The sequence below is a fragment of the Heloderma suspectum genome, chromosome 11 (genome assembly GCF_057233095.1).
Source record: "Heloderma suspectum isolate Gila_16-S chromosome 11, 16-S_ref, whole genome shotgun sequence".
Classification (NCBI taxonomy): domain Eukaryota; kingdom Metazoa; phylum Chordata; class Lepidosauria; order Squamata; family Helodermatidae; genus Heloderma; species Heloderma suspectum.
The window spans coordinates 22,340,604-22,356,486 of NC_139468.1; the positions used below are offsets into that span (position 1 = coordinate 22,340,604).

General features: G+C 42.5%; 1 protein-coding gene across 3 annotated transcripts in view; it reads left to right on the forward strand.

The window, feature by feature from the left end:
* The window catches only part of GALK2 (galactokinase 2), a 102,525-nt gene that overhangs the window by 61,033 nt on the left and 25,609 nt on the right, over positions 1 to 15,883 (forward strand). For all 3 annotated transcript variants that reach the window (XM_084817136.1, XM_084817135.1, XM_084817137.1), the window contains one exon: positions 3,211 to 3,421. In XM_084817136.1, the coding sequence (XP_084673262.1) occupies positions 3,211 to 3,421 (211 nt within the window). The remainder of the gene's footprint in view (positions 1 to 3,210; positions 3,422 to 15,883) is intronic.

A 15,883-nucleotide genomic window follows, 5' to 3' on the forward strand; every position in this document is an offset into this window, starting at 1 on the left:
TACGTAAAGGGTAGCTCCATTACCAACAATTAACCATGGTTGTAAAATGGCATCTTCTTGTAGATAATCAGTATCCCGCTAAATACCAGCTGCTGAGGACAAACAGGTAAAGGTCATCACACCTTTAGATGCTGCTTATGAACTTCCAAGGGGTATCTGGCTTGCCAATGTTTGGAAATGGAACTAGGTGGGTCTTGGGCTGATCACTTAGTCAATTCTTATGTTCTTTTACAAAAATAAGTTTTAATTAATCAGATACAATAAAATACAGTACAGTACCATTTAAATTCATATCCAGTGTTAGAGACTGTACCAGGTGGCCCAAAAGTAGGTATACAGTTGTTTAGAATGTTGATGGGAGGGGGAGAGAATGTGTGAGTACAAGATGTGTGGGTGGAGTCAGAATGACAGTTGGGAAGAGTGAGTGACAGGGAGTGACAGTTAAATCAGTTAAGTGTAGAGAGTGAGGGGAGTGAGGCCCTTAAGTAGGTATATAGTTGTTTAGTTTTGTTTTTTTTACTGATAATGGTGAATGATGGCAGCGAACTTGAGTCAAGAACAAAGAAAGTGGATTCTGAAGTAGTACTGGAAGACTGAAAATGCTGAGCAGGTGCGCACAACGTGGCAAGAAGCATCTGACACTCCTCCACCAACACATCTGACAATTTATCATCTTAGAGATAAATTTGAAGCAACAGGTGCAGTGGCTAATGCACCGAAATCTGGACGTCTATGACAGAGGAAAATGAGATGACAATCGCTCTGACATTTGTGAACAGTCCGAAAAAGTCCACACGTCGTGTGTCTATGCAGCTATCCATACCTAGAACGTCCTTGCAACGCTTAATGTGTAAATTGAAATTGGAGCCGTACCGTCCAAGACTGTTACATGGTCTTCTGGAGGACAACCCAGACCGTCGGTTGCACTTCTGTGAGATGATCTATAACCAAATCTCTAACGAACCAGACCTTCTTGATAAGATCATCTGGTCAGATGAGGCTTCTTTCAAGTTGTCAGGCCACGTGAACAGGCATAACTGTGTGTATTGGGCAGATGAAAATCCTCATCTGACTATCACATCTCAACTGAACCAGCCAGGCGTCACATTGTGGGGTGCACTGTCCAGCAAAGGTGTTGTAGGACATGTTGTAGGAATGTTGCAACGTTGATGGAATACATTTCGAGCACTTACGGGATAAACAGTGTTAAACAAATGTAAATGTAATAAACAATGTAATAAAATGCAAATAAACTATACTGTATACCTACTTTTGGGCCACTCTGTATGTGTGTGTGTGTGTGTGTGTGTGTGTGTGTGTGTATATATATATATAGCCTAAAAATTTATACTTATCTATAGAAATTGTATGATGATGATGATGCCCCATGCTGGGAGCTGTAGGCCTTTTTTTGGGGGGGGGGCAAATGTGCACAGAATTGCACCCTTCCAAAAATTAATAATAGAACAGTCCCTGGCCCCACGCTTATGACCTAAAAGAGATGACACAAAAGGAAAGGGGATTGGGAGGGAGGAGGAAAAAAGCAAACTTGGGCACTAGTTCTTAGTTACAAGGTTCTTATAGGTATTCTTTCTGGCAAAGCGGGGGAAGCAACCTGCTGCAGTTGTGCCTTCTCTGGCTGATGAATGGGGCCAGGCTGGTCTTCCTATGGCATGATGTTGTTCCTGAGAGGAAGGGGGAGCAGGCTTCCAGTGCCCCTTAGTCCCCCAGCTGACGGCCGAGGCCTAAGTGTGCTGCCTTTTGATTCTGCAGTCCTTTGATTCTGTTATCATCTTAAAATATTCACAATATATTAAGGGAGGAGAAAAATGAAAAACAAAGCAAGAAAAAAATCTTAACCAATCTTTGATTCTCAAGACAAATACATACATACAAATACATTTTCAAGTAAATAATACAAAAACAAACAAAACAAGAACAACACACACATGCAGATTATGATTCCTAAATAATAATATGGGGAAGGGATTAGAATCCTTGAGTGTCATCTTTATTTATTTATGTGATTTATACCCCACCTTTCCACCAAAAAATGGCGCTCATGTCCACTTACAAAACAATTTAAAATAGATTAAAACAATAAAACACATTAAAGTTAAATAAAAACATAACATTTACAGAATAAAAACACCCAGCCCACAGACCTACTTACAGGCCAAAGGCCTTCTTGAATAAAGTGGTCTTTGCCTGCTGTCAGAAGGACAGCAGAGAGGAAGTGAACCTAGCCTCCCTGGGGAGAGAGGTCCATAGCCTGGGAGCAGCCACTGAAAAGGCCATCTCTCACCACCAAATGTGCCTCCGATGGTGGCAGTCGTGAAAGAAGGTCCTTTCCAGAAGATCTTAAGAACCGGGCAGGGTTGTATGTAGGGATGTCAGAGAATTCCGTCACGGACTCCAATGAGAATCCGGCCCCCCGGAGATTGTGGTGGAACGGAGCAATCCCCCCCGCCACCCTGCGAAATTTCCCTGGGATGGACCCTACCTTTTGTCAGCCATCCGGTCCATCCGCTGCCCCAGTCTGCGGCCGCGAATGGCTGCCCCATTCTCACAGCTCTTTGCCGTGATAGGCAACGTAAATATATACGTAGCCTATCACGGCTAACGCAGGGATGCAAATGGCGCCCGCTATGGCGGCCACCATTTGCGGCTGCAGCCCGGCAGTGGACAGAAGTCCAGCTACGGCCGGGGAGGATTCCTGGGGGAAGGGACAGATCACCTCCCCCCCCCAGCGGATGGCCCCACCCGGAACGGGGTGAGTAATCTGTACACCCCTAGTTGTATGGAAGAAGGCAGTCTTTCAGGTAGAAAGCGAGGTACAAATCAAATCAATTATACATTAAAATATTCTGTGTAGAATTCCAAAAAATTTTAAAGGCTGACATTCTTCAAATGTATAAACATTTAATTTTCTTTGTCTCAGATATTTACAGCAAGTCATTTTATTCAGCTTTTCAAGGTTCCAAAGCTGTATGTATGTACCATTCCCTTAAGCGAGGAGTCTCCTTTCTTTTCCATATCCTGCCTAAATTAATTTTGCTGCCAATATCATGTGAAAAAATTGTGCATTCTTAATGCTTTTCCAGGAGTTTTACTCTTATGCAAAAATAGCTTCTAAGGTTGACTTGGTTTAAGGAACCTTTTGTATTAACTTATCTTCCAAAGATGTGTATGTGTTGTTTGTTGTTGCAGCTTTTAGCAAAATCCAGAGGCCTAGATTGGAAAGCAATGGCAAAGCTCCAGGATGTGCAGCTCAAGCTGAAACTAAGCTTAGAGGAAATGCTGGCTGTGGTTGAGGAGGTCTTTCACCCTGAGCTTTACAGCATAGAGGAAATTGGGGAGAACCTGGGAATTAGCCTCAAAGAGCTACGCGCTGAGATCCTCAGCCAGAACACACAAGATGGTGAGTGCATGCCAAACTGTTGGTGGTTGAATATTTCAGTTTATTGCAGGGGTGGGCAACTTGTGGCCATCCAGATGTTTTGGCCAACAACTCCCATTCCTCACCATTGGCTATGCTGGCTAGGGATGATAGGAACTGTACTCTGAAACATCTGGAGGGCCACAAGTTGCTCATCCTTGATTTAAAGGAACTTGATAAGTAATAGATGTGAATATACCATAAAGTTACTCAAATACAACTTCAAATGGAACTTCTTTTGGAGTCTTTGTACAGAAAAAGCATCAGTTAGCCAATATGTTATGCTCGTTATACACTGAAGCAGCGAAAATGTTAAAACTGGAGCAGAAAACATTTCATTCATCAATGCAATGTACTGGTAAATGGCTTGACTGGAGATTAAAAATAAAGCTCTGATTAATTGCACGCAGCCCTCTAGGTCAGCAGCAGGCAACTAGTAGTCTCTGAGACAAAATCTGGCTCCTGGGCAATTACTAGCTGGCTTATCGCCCCCGTTTTGAAACCAGTTCTGCTGATGTGTTTCCTAGGATTTTCCTGCTCCCCCCAGGAGAACTCCCAAATACATAACTGGTCTGGAGCTTTCAGCTAGAGCAAGTTGTGCTTGTTCTAGATTGGCTCACTGGTCAGTGTCATTGCTGACTACTACTCTTAAGTGACAGGACCCTAAAGCTGGTGATGTGCCCATGGACACCTCCCTTGGCATCCGCCTGGGTCCCTACCCCTCGTGATTTTTATGTTATTTCTTAAGCTTTCTAAAAATTGAAAACCTTTTTTATACTGGGAGGTTGGCATGCTGCAATGTGGAGTGCTGCCCTCCTGTGCCATCTTTATTTGGATTCAATAATGTGGTTTTGTGTTTTGGAGCTTAGACGCCATCTCTGCCTTGTATTAGGTTCTTGGGCAGTTACATTTCTTTAACCTCACCAGGGGGGAGTTTCCACCAGCGATTTACTCAGAACTAGCTGCGTGTTGAGGTCGTTAAGGATGTTGTTGCCATCCAGCAGCCACCCCGGAGCTTATCAGGGAAAACCAGATTTCCTGAGACTGGTTAAAGTCCAATTCTTTTCCTTAAGTCAGGTTCTCTGCGGTATAGTTGCTGTGTGCCCCAACCCCTGCATTTACCTTGGGTATGCTGACCTTGCCCATCAGCCTTTCACCGTGACCCCGGTCAAGTGGTGTTTCCCATCCCTGCACACAAACCAATTAGTGTCTACTCAGAAGTAACTACCATTGTGATGTATGAGGCTTGCCCTCTGAATGCCCACATCAGAACTTACAGAGATCCCCCTCAATTGACATGGCACGTTTAAAGCCCAATTCCCTAAGTGTGGTAAAGTGTGATCTCGGGGCTCCAGTTCTCCTTTGTTTCGTTTACTGCCTTAGGAAGTAACTACTTCGACCCTTCATTGTAGAGATCCTGCAGGTTAAAATGGGGGCTGGTTTCCCATCTTTGTGCCCCCCCCGCTTTTCCAGCACAAGCATATGTGTGTCTACTCGGAAGTAACTCCCATTGTGCTCAGTGAGGCTTGCTCCTGAAATGCAGGTGCATCTGGACTTACAGGAGAAATGGGGGGAGGGGGTGGGAAGCCTCTCTTATTGGCTGAGCAGCCCCTGCCAGTCAGATGACATTCACGCCAACCCCCACCAGGAAGTATGTTCTGTGAAGCAGTTTTTACTGGTGCAGAGAACCTGCTCATGGAGCCCTGCATGGACCAAAGTGCAGAAAAGCTGATTCCTTTTTAAAAATCTGGTACTCCTCCATTCACTTCTCCTTCTGTTGTCGTGAAAACATGGCCCAGTGTGCTTTCTGGGACATGAGTGTTTTGTGATCAGCCATGCCCACCATGGCAGCCATTTTATGAATGGGCAACACACTCTCCCATAGTGGTAATTTTGTGAAAGTACCCACGACACTCTCAAAATTCCAAATGTGCTTCCCAATCAAAAAGGTTGGGGACCCTTGCCTAAAGTATTCCCCCACAAATAATGAGTGGAAAATCTGAAGTCAGTGAACAGAGTGTTGGATTTGGACAAAAGAAACCCTGTTTCAAATCTCTTCTTAGTGATGCTTTAGAGAAAGTCACAATCTCACCTACCTTATCAGGCTGTTTTATGATTGTTTCACATGTTACAAAATCCTACACTCAAGACGTATCTGTGTAGAGATCGCAGGGAATATGCAAATCTGACCAGATGCATGTTTTTCCACTCCTTGTGCCTCATGCAGTTATGTGGCACAATTGTGCCACAATTGACCACAGCTGGCCAGTATGTGAAAAACCCATAGGCATAGCCATCATATGTTACAATCTAAACACAGATTTCCCACAAATTCCAACTGGGATAGAAATGGTAGGTAATTTTGTAACACATGAAGCAACGCTAAGATAAGGTTAGATTCAATATATCCTTTCCCGTGAGCCTTTGGAATACAGCAGGAACTAATTAATAAATGTATAGGTCTCAAATTCTTTAACTCGCCTTAAAGGACAGTGCCAACGGGGCAACAATTTCTGGTTCTGCCATGGTAGAAACGTGATCAAAGCAACTTCAAACTTGCATGCCTTAGAAAACTAAAGGAAAAAAAGACCAGCTTGTTCTGTAAGACATCTAGCATGTGTTCTAAATTCCCTCCTTTGAAATACATAGAGGCTATTTTGATCTTGATCATTTTTTTCTTTTGGTTAACTTTTGATTTAGGAAGTGAATTTAATCCACTCTTATTTGCTTGCCATATAGTCTTAAGTATTTCTGCCTATTATTAAATCAACAAACCACATATAGCTATGGTTGTATGCTCACGTGGAACATTTCTAGAATGTTGGCTGTGTGTATATTTAAAGCATAGAGTTCCCCCCCCCCTTTAATGTCAATATGTTTTACTGCTAAATATATGTAAAACAAACAAACAAGGAAAGCTTTAAGAAATGACCCCACTCTGCTTTGTCTTGGCCACATCTGTTGTGAGCTGGATTCTGAGCTTAGTTGGCCAATTTAACGGAGATAAGAATCTCATTCCTCTGAAGGGTCCTCATTCCCTATTCAGCTATATTAGTTTTCAACATGTGACCACAATAGCTTCCACAAATATCTTACAAAATTACCAATATTTCCAGAAATTATTTCGAGACTGTTCTCTCCTGCCCACCCCCACTAAACTTGGCACCATTTTTTAGAAAGTTATTTTTATGGCTAGAACCTGATCATTTGTGGGTTGGATCCAGATTTATGTGTGTGCAACTGGACTGGCAGAATTGGACTTCTCTGCCCCTTCCTCTCCACAGCAGCCCCTCCAGTCACCTGAAAATGTTACATAAAGTCAGGGGACCTTGCTGGATGAGGTGAACTGTGGTGCCTGGGAAAGAATTTTCTTCCAGATAGTTTCACTCTTTTCTTTCCATTTGCATATGAAAACATTGGGACCCCTCAATGACGTCCCATTTTGCTTCTGTGCTTTTGCCCATTGGTAAAATATGTTGTTTGTTGTTTATTCGGTCAGTCGGTTCCGACTCTTCGTGACTTCATGGACCAGCCCACGCCAGAGCTTCCTGTCGGCCGTTGCCACCCCCAGCTCCCCCAAGGTCAAGTCCATCACCTCCAGAATATCATCCATCCACTTTGCCCTTGGTTGGCCCCTCTTCCTTTGGCCTTCCACTTTCCCTAGTATCAGCATCTTCTCCAGGGTATCCTGTCTTCTCATGATGTGGCCAAAGTACTTCAGTTTTGCCTGTAATATCATTCCCTCAAGTGAGCAGTCTGGCTTTATTTCCTGGAGGATGGACTGGTTTGATCTTTTTGCAGTCCAAGGCACTCTCAGAATTTTCCTCCAGCACCACAGGTCAAAAGCATCTATCTTCCTTCGCTCAGCCTTCCTTATGGTCCAGCTCTCGCAGTCATAGGTTACTATGGGGAATACCATTGCTTTAACTATGCAGACCTTTGTTGTCAGTGTTGGTAAAATATAGGAGCTGCCATGTTTCAGGCAGGATTATTTGTCCATCCAGCCCAGTACTCCGGCATTGACTGTCTAAGGTCTCAGGAAAAAGGTGTTTTTTTTAATTGGATATGCCAGAGATGAGCCTGGGGGCCTTCCTCATGCAAAGCATATGGTCTATCACTAAGCTATGTAAGGGAGATTAAATAAAATATATTACTGTTATTGAGAACAGATATATAGCTCCTTTATGAGATTTCCAGATGTTGCTTTGGCCTGTGTATGGAAAGATAATAACTCTCTTCTGGGACTTCTTGGGTCCTCACAATTGGTGTCACCCAGTCTCAGTGTCCCAAGCAAACTGGCTTCCAAAATGGGGCTTGGCAAAGTCCACTGCTCCATTGGCTGTGCTGCTGAGAGATCTGCACCATAGCCCCAAGCAATGGGCCTTCCGTTTTGTAAAGATAACCTGACCTTGCTCCCTCCCACATGGTCTCTGCCTGCTGCTCAGCACCAACGAAGAGGCCCATAACTTCCATGATTCCTGCTGTTCTTGCATTACTGGGGATCTGCTCAGTCTGAAGCGTGGGGCTTTGGTGCTTCTTCCCTGTCAGTTGAATCTAGGGAGCGAGTAAGGATTATTCTTACCATTATTTGATTTCACCAATATTGCAGGCTGGGCAAGGCTGTGTTTACTACATGAAGATCCATGTACTGAGAATTATGGGAGTTGCAGTACAACATCTGGAGGGTGCCAGATGGACAAGGCTGGAGTAACAGAAGCAAAAAAGGAGAGAGAGAGAGAGAGAGAGAGAGAGAGAGAGAGACATGTCTGTTTCCCCAGGGTGCATACAATTTAAGGGCTTTTCTTCATGACACATTTATCATGCGCTCGTCATTCCTTCCTCACAGTTGTTTACAGGTTCATAGAATCATAGAACAGTAGGGTTGGAAGCCCCTTCATGGATCACTGCCTTGTTGTGGCGAAGGGGCTTGCGTAACTCAGTGAAGCCATAAGCTATGCCGTGCAGGGCCACCCAAGATGGACGGTTCATGGCGAAGAGTTCTGACAAAATGTGGTCCACTGGAGAAGGAAATGGCAACCCACTCCAGTATTCTTGCCAAGAAAACCCCATGGAACATATCACAAGGCTAAAAGAGATGACGCCGGAAGATGAGCCCCTCAGGTCGGAAGGTGTCCAATATACTACTGGGGAAGAGCAGAGGGTATTTCCAAGGAGCGCCAGAAAGAGTGAAGCGGCTGGACCAAAGCCAAAAGGACACTCAGCTGTGGATGTGTCTGGTGGTGAAAAGAAAATCCGATGCTGTAAAGAACAATACTGTTTAGGAACCTGGAATGTAAGATCAATGAATCAAGGTAAGCTGGAGGTGGTCAAACATGAGATGGCAAGACTGAACATCGACATCTTGGGAATCAGTGAACTAAAATGGACAGGCATGGGCGAATTTAATTCAGGTGACCATCATATCTACTACTGTGGGCAAGAATCCTTAGAAGAAATGGAGTAGCACTCATAGTCAACAAAAGGGTGGGAAAAGCAGTACTGGGGTACAATCTCAAAAACGATAGAATGATCTCAGTACGAATCCAAGGCAAACCATTCAACATCACAGTAATTCAAGTCTATGCCCCAACCACTGATGCCGAAGAAGCTGAGGTTGATCGGTTCTATGAAGACCTACAACACCTTCTAGAACTAACACCAAAAAAAGATGTCCTTTTCATCATAGGGAATTGGAATGCTAAAGTAGGAAGTCAAGAAATCACCGGGATAACAGGCAAGCATGGCCTTGCTGTACAAAATGAAGCAGGACAAAAGCTAATAGAGTTTTGCCAAGAGAACACGCTGATCATAGCAAACACTCTTTTCCAACAGCACAAGAGGCGACTCTACACATGGACATCACCAGATGGTCAATATCGAAATCAGATTGATTATGTCCTTTGCAGCCAAAGATGGAGAAGCTCTATGCAGTCAGTCAAAACAAGACCTGGAGCTGACTGTGGCTCAGATCATGAGCTGCTTCTTGCAAAATTTCAGCTGAAATTGAAGAACGTAGGGAAAACCACTAAACCGTTCAGGTATGACCTAAATCATATCCCTTATGAATATACAGTGGAGGTGAGGAATATATTTAAGGGATTAGCCCTGATAGACAGAGTGCCTGAGGAACTATGGACAGAGGTCCGTAACATTGTTCAGGAGGCAGCAACTCAATCCATCCCAAAGAAAAAGAAATGCAAGAAAGCCAAGTGGCTGTCTGAGGAGGCTGTACAAGTAGCTGAGGAAAGAAGGGAAGCGAAAGCAAGGGAGAAAGGGGCAGATATATCCAACTGAATGCAGAGTTCCAGAGAATAGCAAGGAGAGACAAGAAGGCCTTCTTAAATGAACAATGCAAAGAAATCGAGGAAAACAACAGAATGGGAAAGACTAGAGATCTCTTCAAGAAAATCAGAGATCTCAAGGGAACGTTTTGTGCAAAGACGGGCATGATAAAGGACAAAGAAGGCAGGGACCTAACAGAAGCAGATGAGATTAAGAAGAGGTGGAAAGAACACACAGAAGAACTATACAGGAAAGATCTGAATGTCCCTGATAGCCATGATAGTGCGGTCACTGAACTTGAGCCGGACATCCTAGAGAGTGAAGTCAAGTGGGCCTTAGGAAGCATTAGTAACAACAAAGCTAGTGGAGATGACAGTATTCCAGCTGAGCTATTTAAAATCCTAAAAGATGATGCTGTTAAAGTGCTGCACTCAATATGCCAACAAATTTGGAACACTCAGCAGTGGCCGGAAGACTGGAAAAGGTCAGTTTACATTCCAATTCCAAAGAAGGGCAACGCCAAAGCGTGTTCAAACTACCGCACAATTGCGCTCATTTCACATGCCAGCAAGGTGATGCTCAAAATCCTACAAGCTAGGCTTCAGCAGTATGCGAACCGAGAACTACCGGAAGTACAAGCTGGGTTTAGAAGAGGCAGAGGAACTAGAGATAAAATCGCCAACATTCGCTGCATCATGGAGAAAGCAAGAGAATTCCAGAAAAACGTCTATTTCTGCTTCATTGACTACGCTAAAGCCTTTGATTGTGTGGATCACAACAAACTGTGGCAAATTCTTAAAGTGATGGGAGTACCAGACCACCTTACCTGTCTCCTGAGAAACCTGTACGAGGGTCAAGAAGCAACAGTAAGAACCAGACATGGAACAACCGATTGGTTCAAAATTGGGAAAGGAGTACGACAAGGCTGCATATTGTCACCCTGCTTATTTAACTTATATGCAGAGTACATCATGAGAAACGCCAGGCTGGATGAATCACAGGTCGGAATTAATATTGCCAGGAGAATTATCAACAACCTCAGATATGCAGATGTTACCACTCTAATGGCAGAAAGCGAAGAGGATCTAAAGAGCCTGTTGTTGAAGGTGAAAGAGGAGAGTGCAAAAGCTGGTTTGAAACTCAGCATTAAAAAAACTAAGATCATGGCATCTGGCCCCATCACTTCCTGGCATATAGAAGGGGAAGAAATGGAAGCTGTGACAGATTTTATTTTCTTGGGCACCAAGATCACTGCAGACGGTGACTGTAGCCATGAAATTAAAAGACGCTTGCTCCTTGGGAGGAAAGCTATGGCAAACCTAGACAGCATAGTAAGAAGCAGAGACATCACCTTGCTGACAAAGGTCCGTCTAATCAAAGCTATGGTTTTCCCAGTAGTAATGTATGGCTGTGAGAGCTGGACTATAAGGAAGGCTGAGCGCCGAAGAATTGATGCTTTCGAACTGTGGTGCTGGAGAAGACTCTTACGAGTCCCCTGGACTGCAAGGAGGTCAAATCAGTCAATCCTAAAGGAAATCAACCCTGAGTGCTCATTGGAAGGACAGATCCTGAAGCTGAAGCTGAAATATTTTGGCCACCTAATGCGAAGAGAAAACTCTCTGGAAAAGACCCTGATGCTGGGAAAGACTGAAGGCAAAAAGAGAAGGGGACGGCAGAGGATGAGATGGCTAGATAGCATCACCGATGCAATGAATATGAACTTGAGCACACTCCGGGAGAGAGCGCAGGACAGGAAGGCCTGGCGTGCTATGGTCCATGGGGTCATGAAGAGTCGGACACGACTGAACGACTGAACAACAACAAGGGTTGGAAGGGTCCTACAAGACCATCGAGTCCAACCCCCTGCTCATTGCAGGAATCCAAGTCAAAAGCAGCCCTGACAAATGGCTATCCAGCTTCATCTTGAATGCCTCCAATGTGGGAGAGCCCACATAGAGCAATACGGCAATGGAACCAATTACCTAACAGTCAGGAAGCTTTTCATGATGTTCAGCCGGAATCTGGCTTCCTGTAACTTGAGCCCATTGTTCCGTGTCCTGCATTCTGGGATGATTGAGAAGAGATCCTGGCCTTCCTCTCTGTGACAACCTTTCAAGTACTTGAAGAGCGCTATCGTATCTCCCCTCAGGCTTCTCTTCTCAAGGCTAAACATGCCCAGTTCTTTCAGTCTCTCCTCATAGGGCTTTGTGTCCAGTCCCCTGATCCTGACTCTTCAGTTCTGCTTCTGTGTCTAAAGAGCATTCATTGATTTTTTTTTTTTTTAGAGCTGGGAAAGTGCAGTATTTAATAGTAAAATCTAAAGAAAACACTTTTTTTACTTGTGTATTAGTACTATTTTGTATACCACAGTGTCACCTATTTATTTATTTATTTATTTCATTTCTATACCGCCCAATAGCCGAAGCTCTCTGGGCGGTTCACAAAAATTGGCCTAGAGGTCATGTACCAGAAAAGCAGGAAAGGAAAAGCTCTTCATGTAGTGCTTAGATCTCCATTCTGCAACAAAACTGAACATGGAGACTGCAGAGTAACAGTTGATAACAGCCTCGTGTAGAAAAGCTCTTAGTGTGCATTTTGGGAGTTACAGACATAGGGGGCAGCAAGGGCAGAGCTGTTCAAGGCAGCAGGACATTTTGTGAGCTGGTTCTCATGAATTAAAGTAGATGATAGGTTGGGGTCACACTGACTGTATTTATTCATATCTGTTCCAGCAGAGTATAGTTGTAGATTCCAGTTAATTTGCCTCCTTTCTTTTCTTCTTCTTAAACACCAAGACTATATGAAAGACTTTCCAGTGTAAAAAGCACAAGGGAAATGTTATCCCATCTAGTGTTTGCAGATGTTAGTCAAGCAGAATCTCTCTTAAAATGTGGCGTGACTGTGATTTTGTGTGATGAGGCCAGCAAAAATGGGTCACAGAGTAATCCTGTTGTTTTCATTGGTACAAGACAAAACTCGGTTACAGATTCTTGTTAGCTGCAAAGAAGAAATAAGAAAATAAAAATCAGAATCTATTATTTGTATAACCCTCTGCTTGGTTTTGGAATGCTAAAGTATTCCAAACAAAGAGATTTCTTCCTGTCTTTGTTATATTTTTCCCATGTTTTAAAATTATACGCTATTGCATATTGCTCTAGGAATAGATATAACTGGTCAAAAATTGAACTTTGTAGATTTAAAAAAAATATTTTAGTTAAGTTCTTTTCCTTTTTAACAAACAGGTAGTGAAATTATGTTCTAACTTTTCTTTGCAAAAACAGAATTATAATTTGTTAAACGTAGTTAAATTATTTGCCAGACTCTCGCTAATTTGAGTCAGAAAGTACCTTGTGGTAACAGGAGATGGATGAGATGCCTTTTGAATGTCCCTGTGTAAAGAGGTATTATATAATTTATTATTTTTTTAATCTCAGCCTTCATCCTTGGAGCTCAGGTACATGCATCTCTTTCTTCTCCCCTTTTAGCCACCCTGTGAGGTAGGTTAGGCTGCCTGGGGGTAGGGTTTGCCACTGAATCTGGTTCTAGCATTAAATATTGGTATGCTTATAATAGCTCCTGGTTTCCCTTTAGTTTCTTCCATCTTACCAAGTCCACATGATCCACCTGAAAGCCTAGATCCAAATTTAGGAGCATTTTGGACAGAACAGAGAAGTTTAGTTCCATTTGAAGGGTGGATCTTATTTCTTGGTTATTTGCTTTCATGGCTATGGTACATTCCCCCCCCCCAACATCTGTTCTGTTTTGATTTGCTCTGCTTACTAATTTTTTAAAAAATACACTGTGTGAGTATTCCCCATCACAACAAGACATTCCACCATAAAACAGTGCCTTCATTTCCCCATAAAATGTGGGATTTGTTTCCCTTTAAGTGAAGTATTTTAAAACCATTTTATTACTTCTCATAAAAAAATTGCAGTCTAGTTTTATCATGTAAACTTGGGGGCAGAATTATTCTCAGAGTTATAAGCATCCAATCAGCATGTTGTGGGTTTGGCAATATCTTTTTTTTTTTTCAACATACAACTTTACATCTTAGAAATATAAAATTTCAAAATAAATTTCAGTGCACTGTACAATTTCAGCAAGTCAGGTTACGAAGTCATTTGCATACACAATGCAGCCTGCAAATGTATACATATTTACCTGGGAATAAATCCCATTGAAAAGAATGGGACTTATTTCTAAGTAGACCTTATAGGATTGCACTGTCAAATTAGTGGTGATCTCAGAGCAAGTGTAGAGTAAGTATTCCTAGCTGTGGACTTATATAGTTTAGTTCACTATTTATATGTCACTTTTCTATCGAGGCAATCAAAAAAGAAATACATAAAAACAGAATTTTTTTTTGTAAAAAAAATAGATTCGCTATACACAGTGAAAAAGGGCAGCAGTTAAAATATTAAATAGTTACATATTACAAATTCTAACAGATAGCAGATCTTACATTAAAAGTTGACTAGAATAAGATCTTTGCTAACTAGCAAAATAAGAAGCTTGGCAGATCTATGCTGGCAGTGAGTTCCACAGACTTGGTACCACCACCAAGAAAGCCCTATCTCTCTTACCTGTCTGCATGATCTCACATGTGAATGGGACAGAGAGCAGGGCCTGCAAAGCTGATCTTATAGGCTAGACAGGTTGATGCAAACAGTTTGTTCATGGCATGGGGACTTCTTTGGTGTGATCTGGTCCAACAATACTCTGTAAACAAGCATCATGTGGGTGGGTGGAAAGATGTGGTTTCTTCCTGCACTAGGACCATCAGCCCATTGGGCAAGTGGCAGTGAAGATCACATACGGTGCTTACACATTAGCAGCACTGGACCTGACCACAGTGAAATAGCTTCCATCACAAAAGTAAAATTTAAATGAGACTTTTTGTCTCTCAAAAGACGTCTGCTCTAAACAATATGTTGAGTAGTGTGCCAGGATATGAGTGCTATGTTGTAAAAGGATGTGAACAAATACTTGGATTCAGAGGGCTGGATTCATAAATGGCTTGAAATGGCAATGACTAAACTGAATCCAAGGACTCTTACATTGCTGGTTGCACAATGTAGTGCTAAACCAGAAGTGCAGGAGTGGCAGCCAGATGAAAGATATAACAACATTTTGCACAATGGCATCTTGCACACCATTCCTGGGCAATCTCGTTTGGGGATTATGCCACCCTTGCTAATCTCCCATTTGGGATCAGCTATGTGTGGGGACACCAGTTATGCAGTCCTAGTCAACTGACAAGAGGTCTCAGTGGGAAACTTGGACATAATAATCCCAGAAATTCCTTCTAGCTCTGTGATCCTGCACTTTCAATAACATGAGATTTTTTTTTAAAGGCAGTTTTATCTTGTAAAGAATAATATGAGGCTAGTGTTCTGTTTTAGGGAGACTCCATTAAAGTGCTGGCATTTTAGCAAAAATAAACAATCTAATATGGAGGCCATTGTTCTCTTCATGTCAGTGTCTCAAAGGATGCCATTTTTGCTCAGTTAGCTATACATGCTTTATTTTCAAAAGGTCAGACTGTACTCTCTGGGTAATGGTGAGTTGCTACAAGAGTAGCTTATTTGGAATGTGTGGGATGCTCTATGTGAGTGATTACTCATCTGGTGGCACAGGGCAGTACAAGGATATCTAGAAAGCTTTTGTATTTATTCATTAAAACAATTTTGTATTGGGGCAGGTGGGAGCAGTTAAGAATTAACTAACAGAACAAGAGCAGAGGTACTGTTTAGGGGGACAGTGGAGCAATTCCCACTCCAACCCCAATTTTGGATCACATAACAGGTTATTATGAAAGACAACAACAAATGTTCTTAAAATATATTGCTGTTCTTGCATCTTAATATTGAATACATTCAAGAGAAAGCTTTCGAACATTGCTTTTAATCTTGCTTTCTGCCTCCAGGTGAAGTGGCACTCCTGGGTAAGAATTTTCAGTCTTGGTTCTACTGAAACTCTTTACATTACAAATTTTGGATCCCCCAAAAAAAAATTTTTGAAAAAGAAATCTATGGCTTATCTCATCCCTTTTGTTATTCATGAAATGTTTGCTCCCATTACTTTTGTGAATTGGAATGGTCATATCTTAACTAGTGTGGAAGACATGACCTAAAATTCTAGAGCTCTGTGGTAATAATG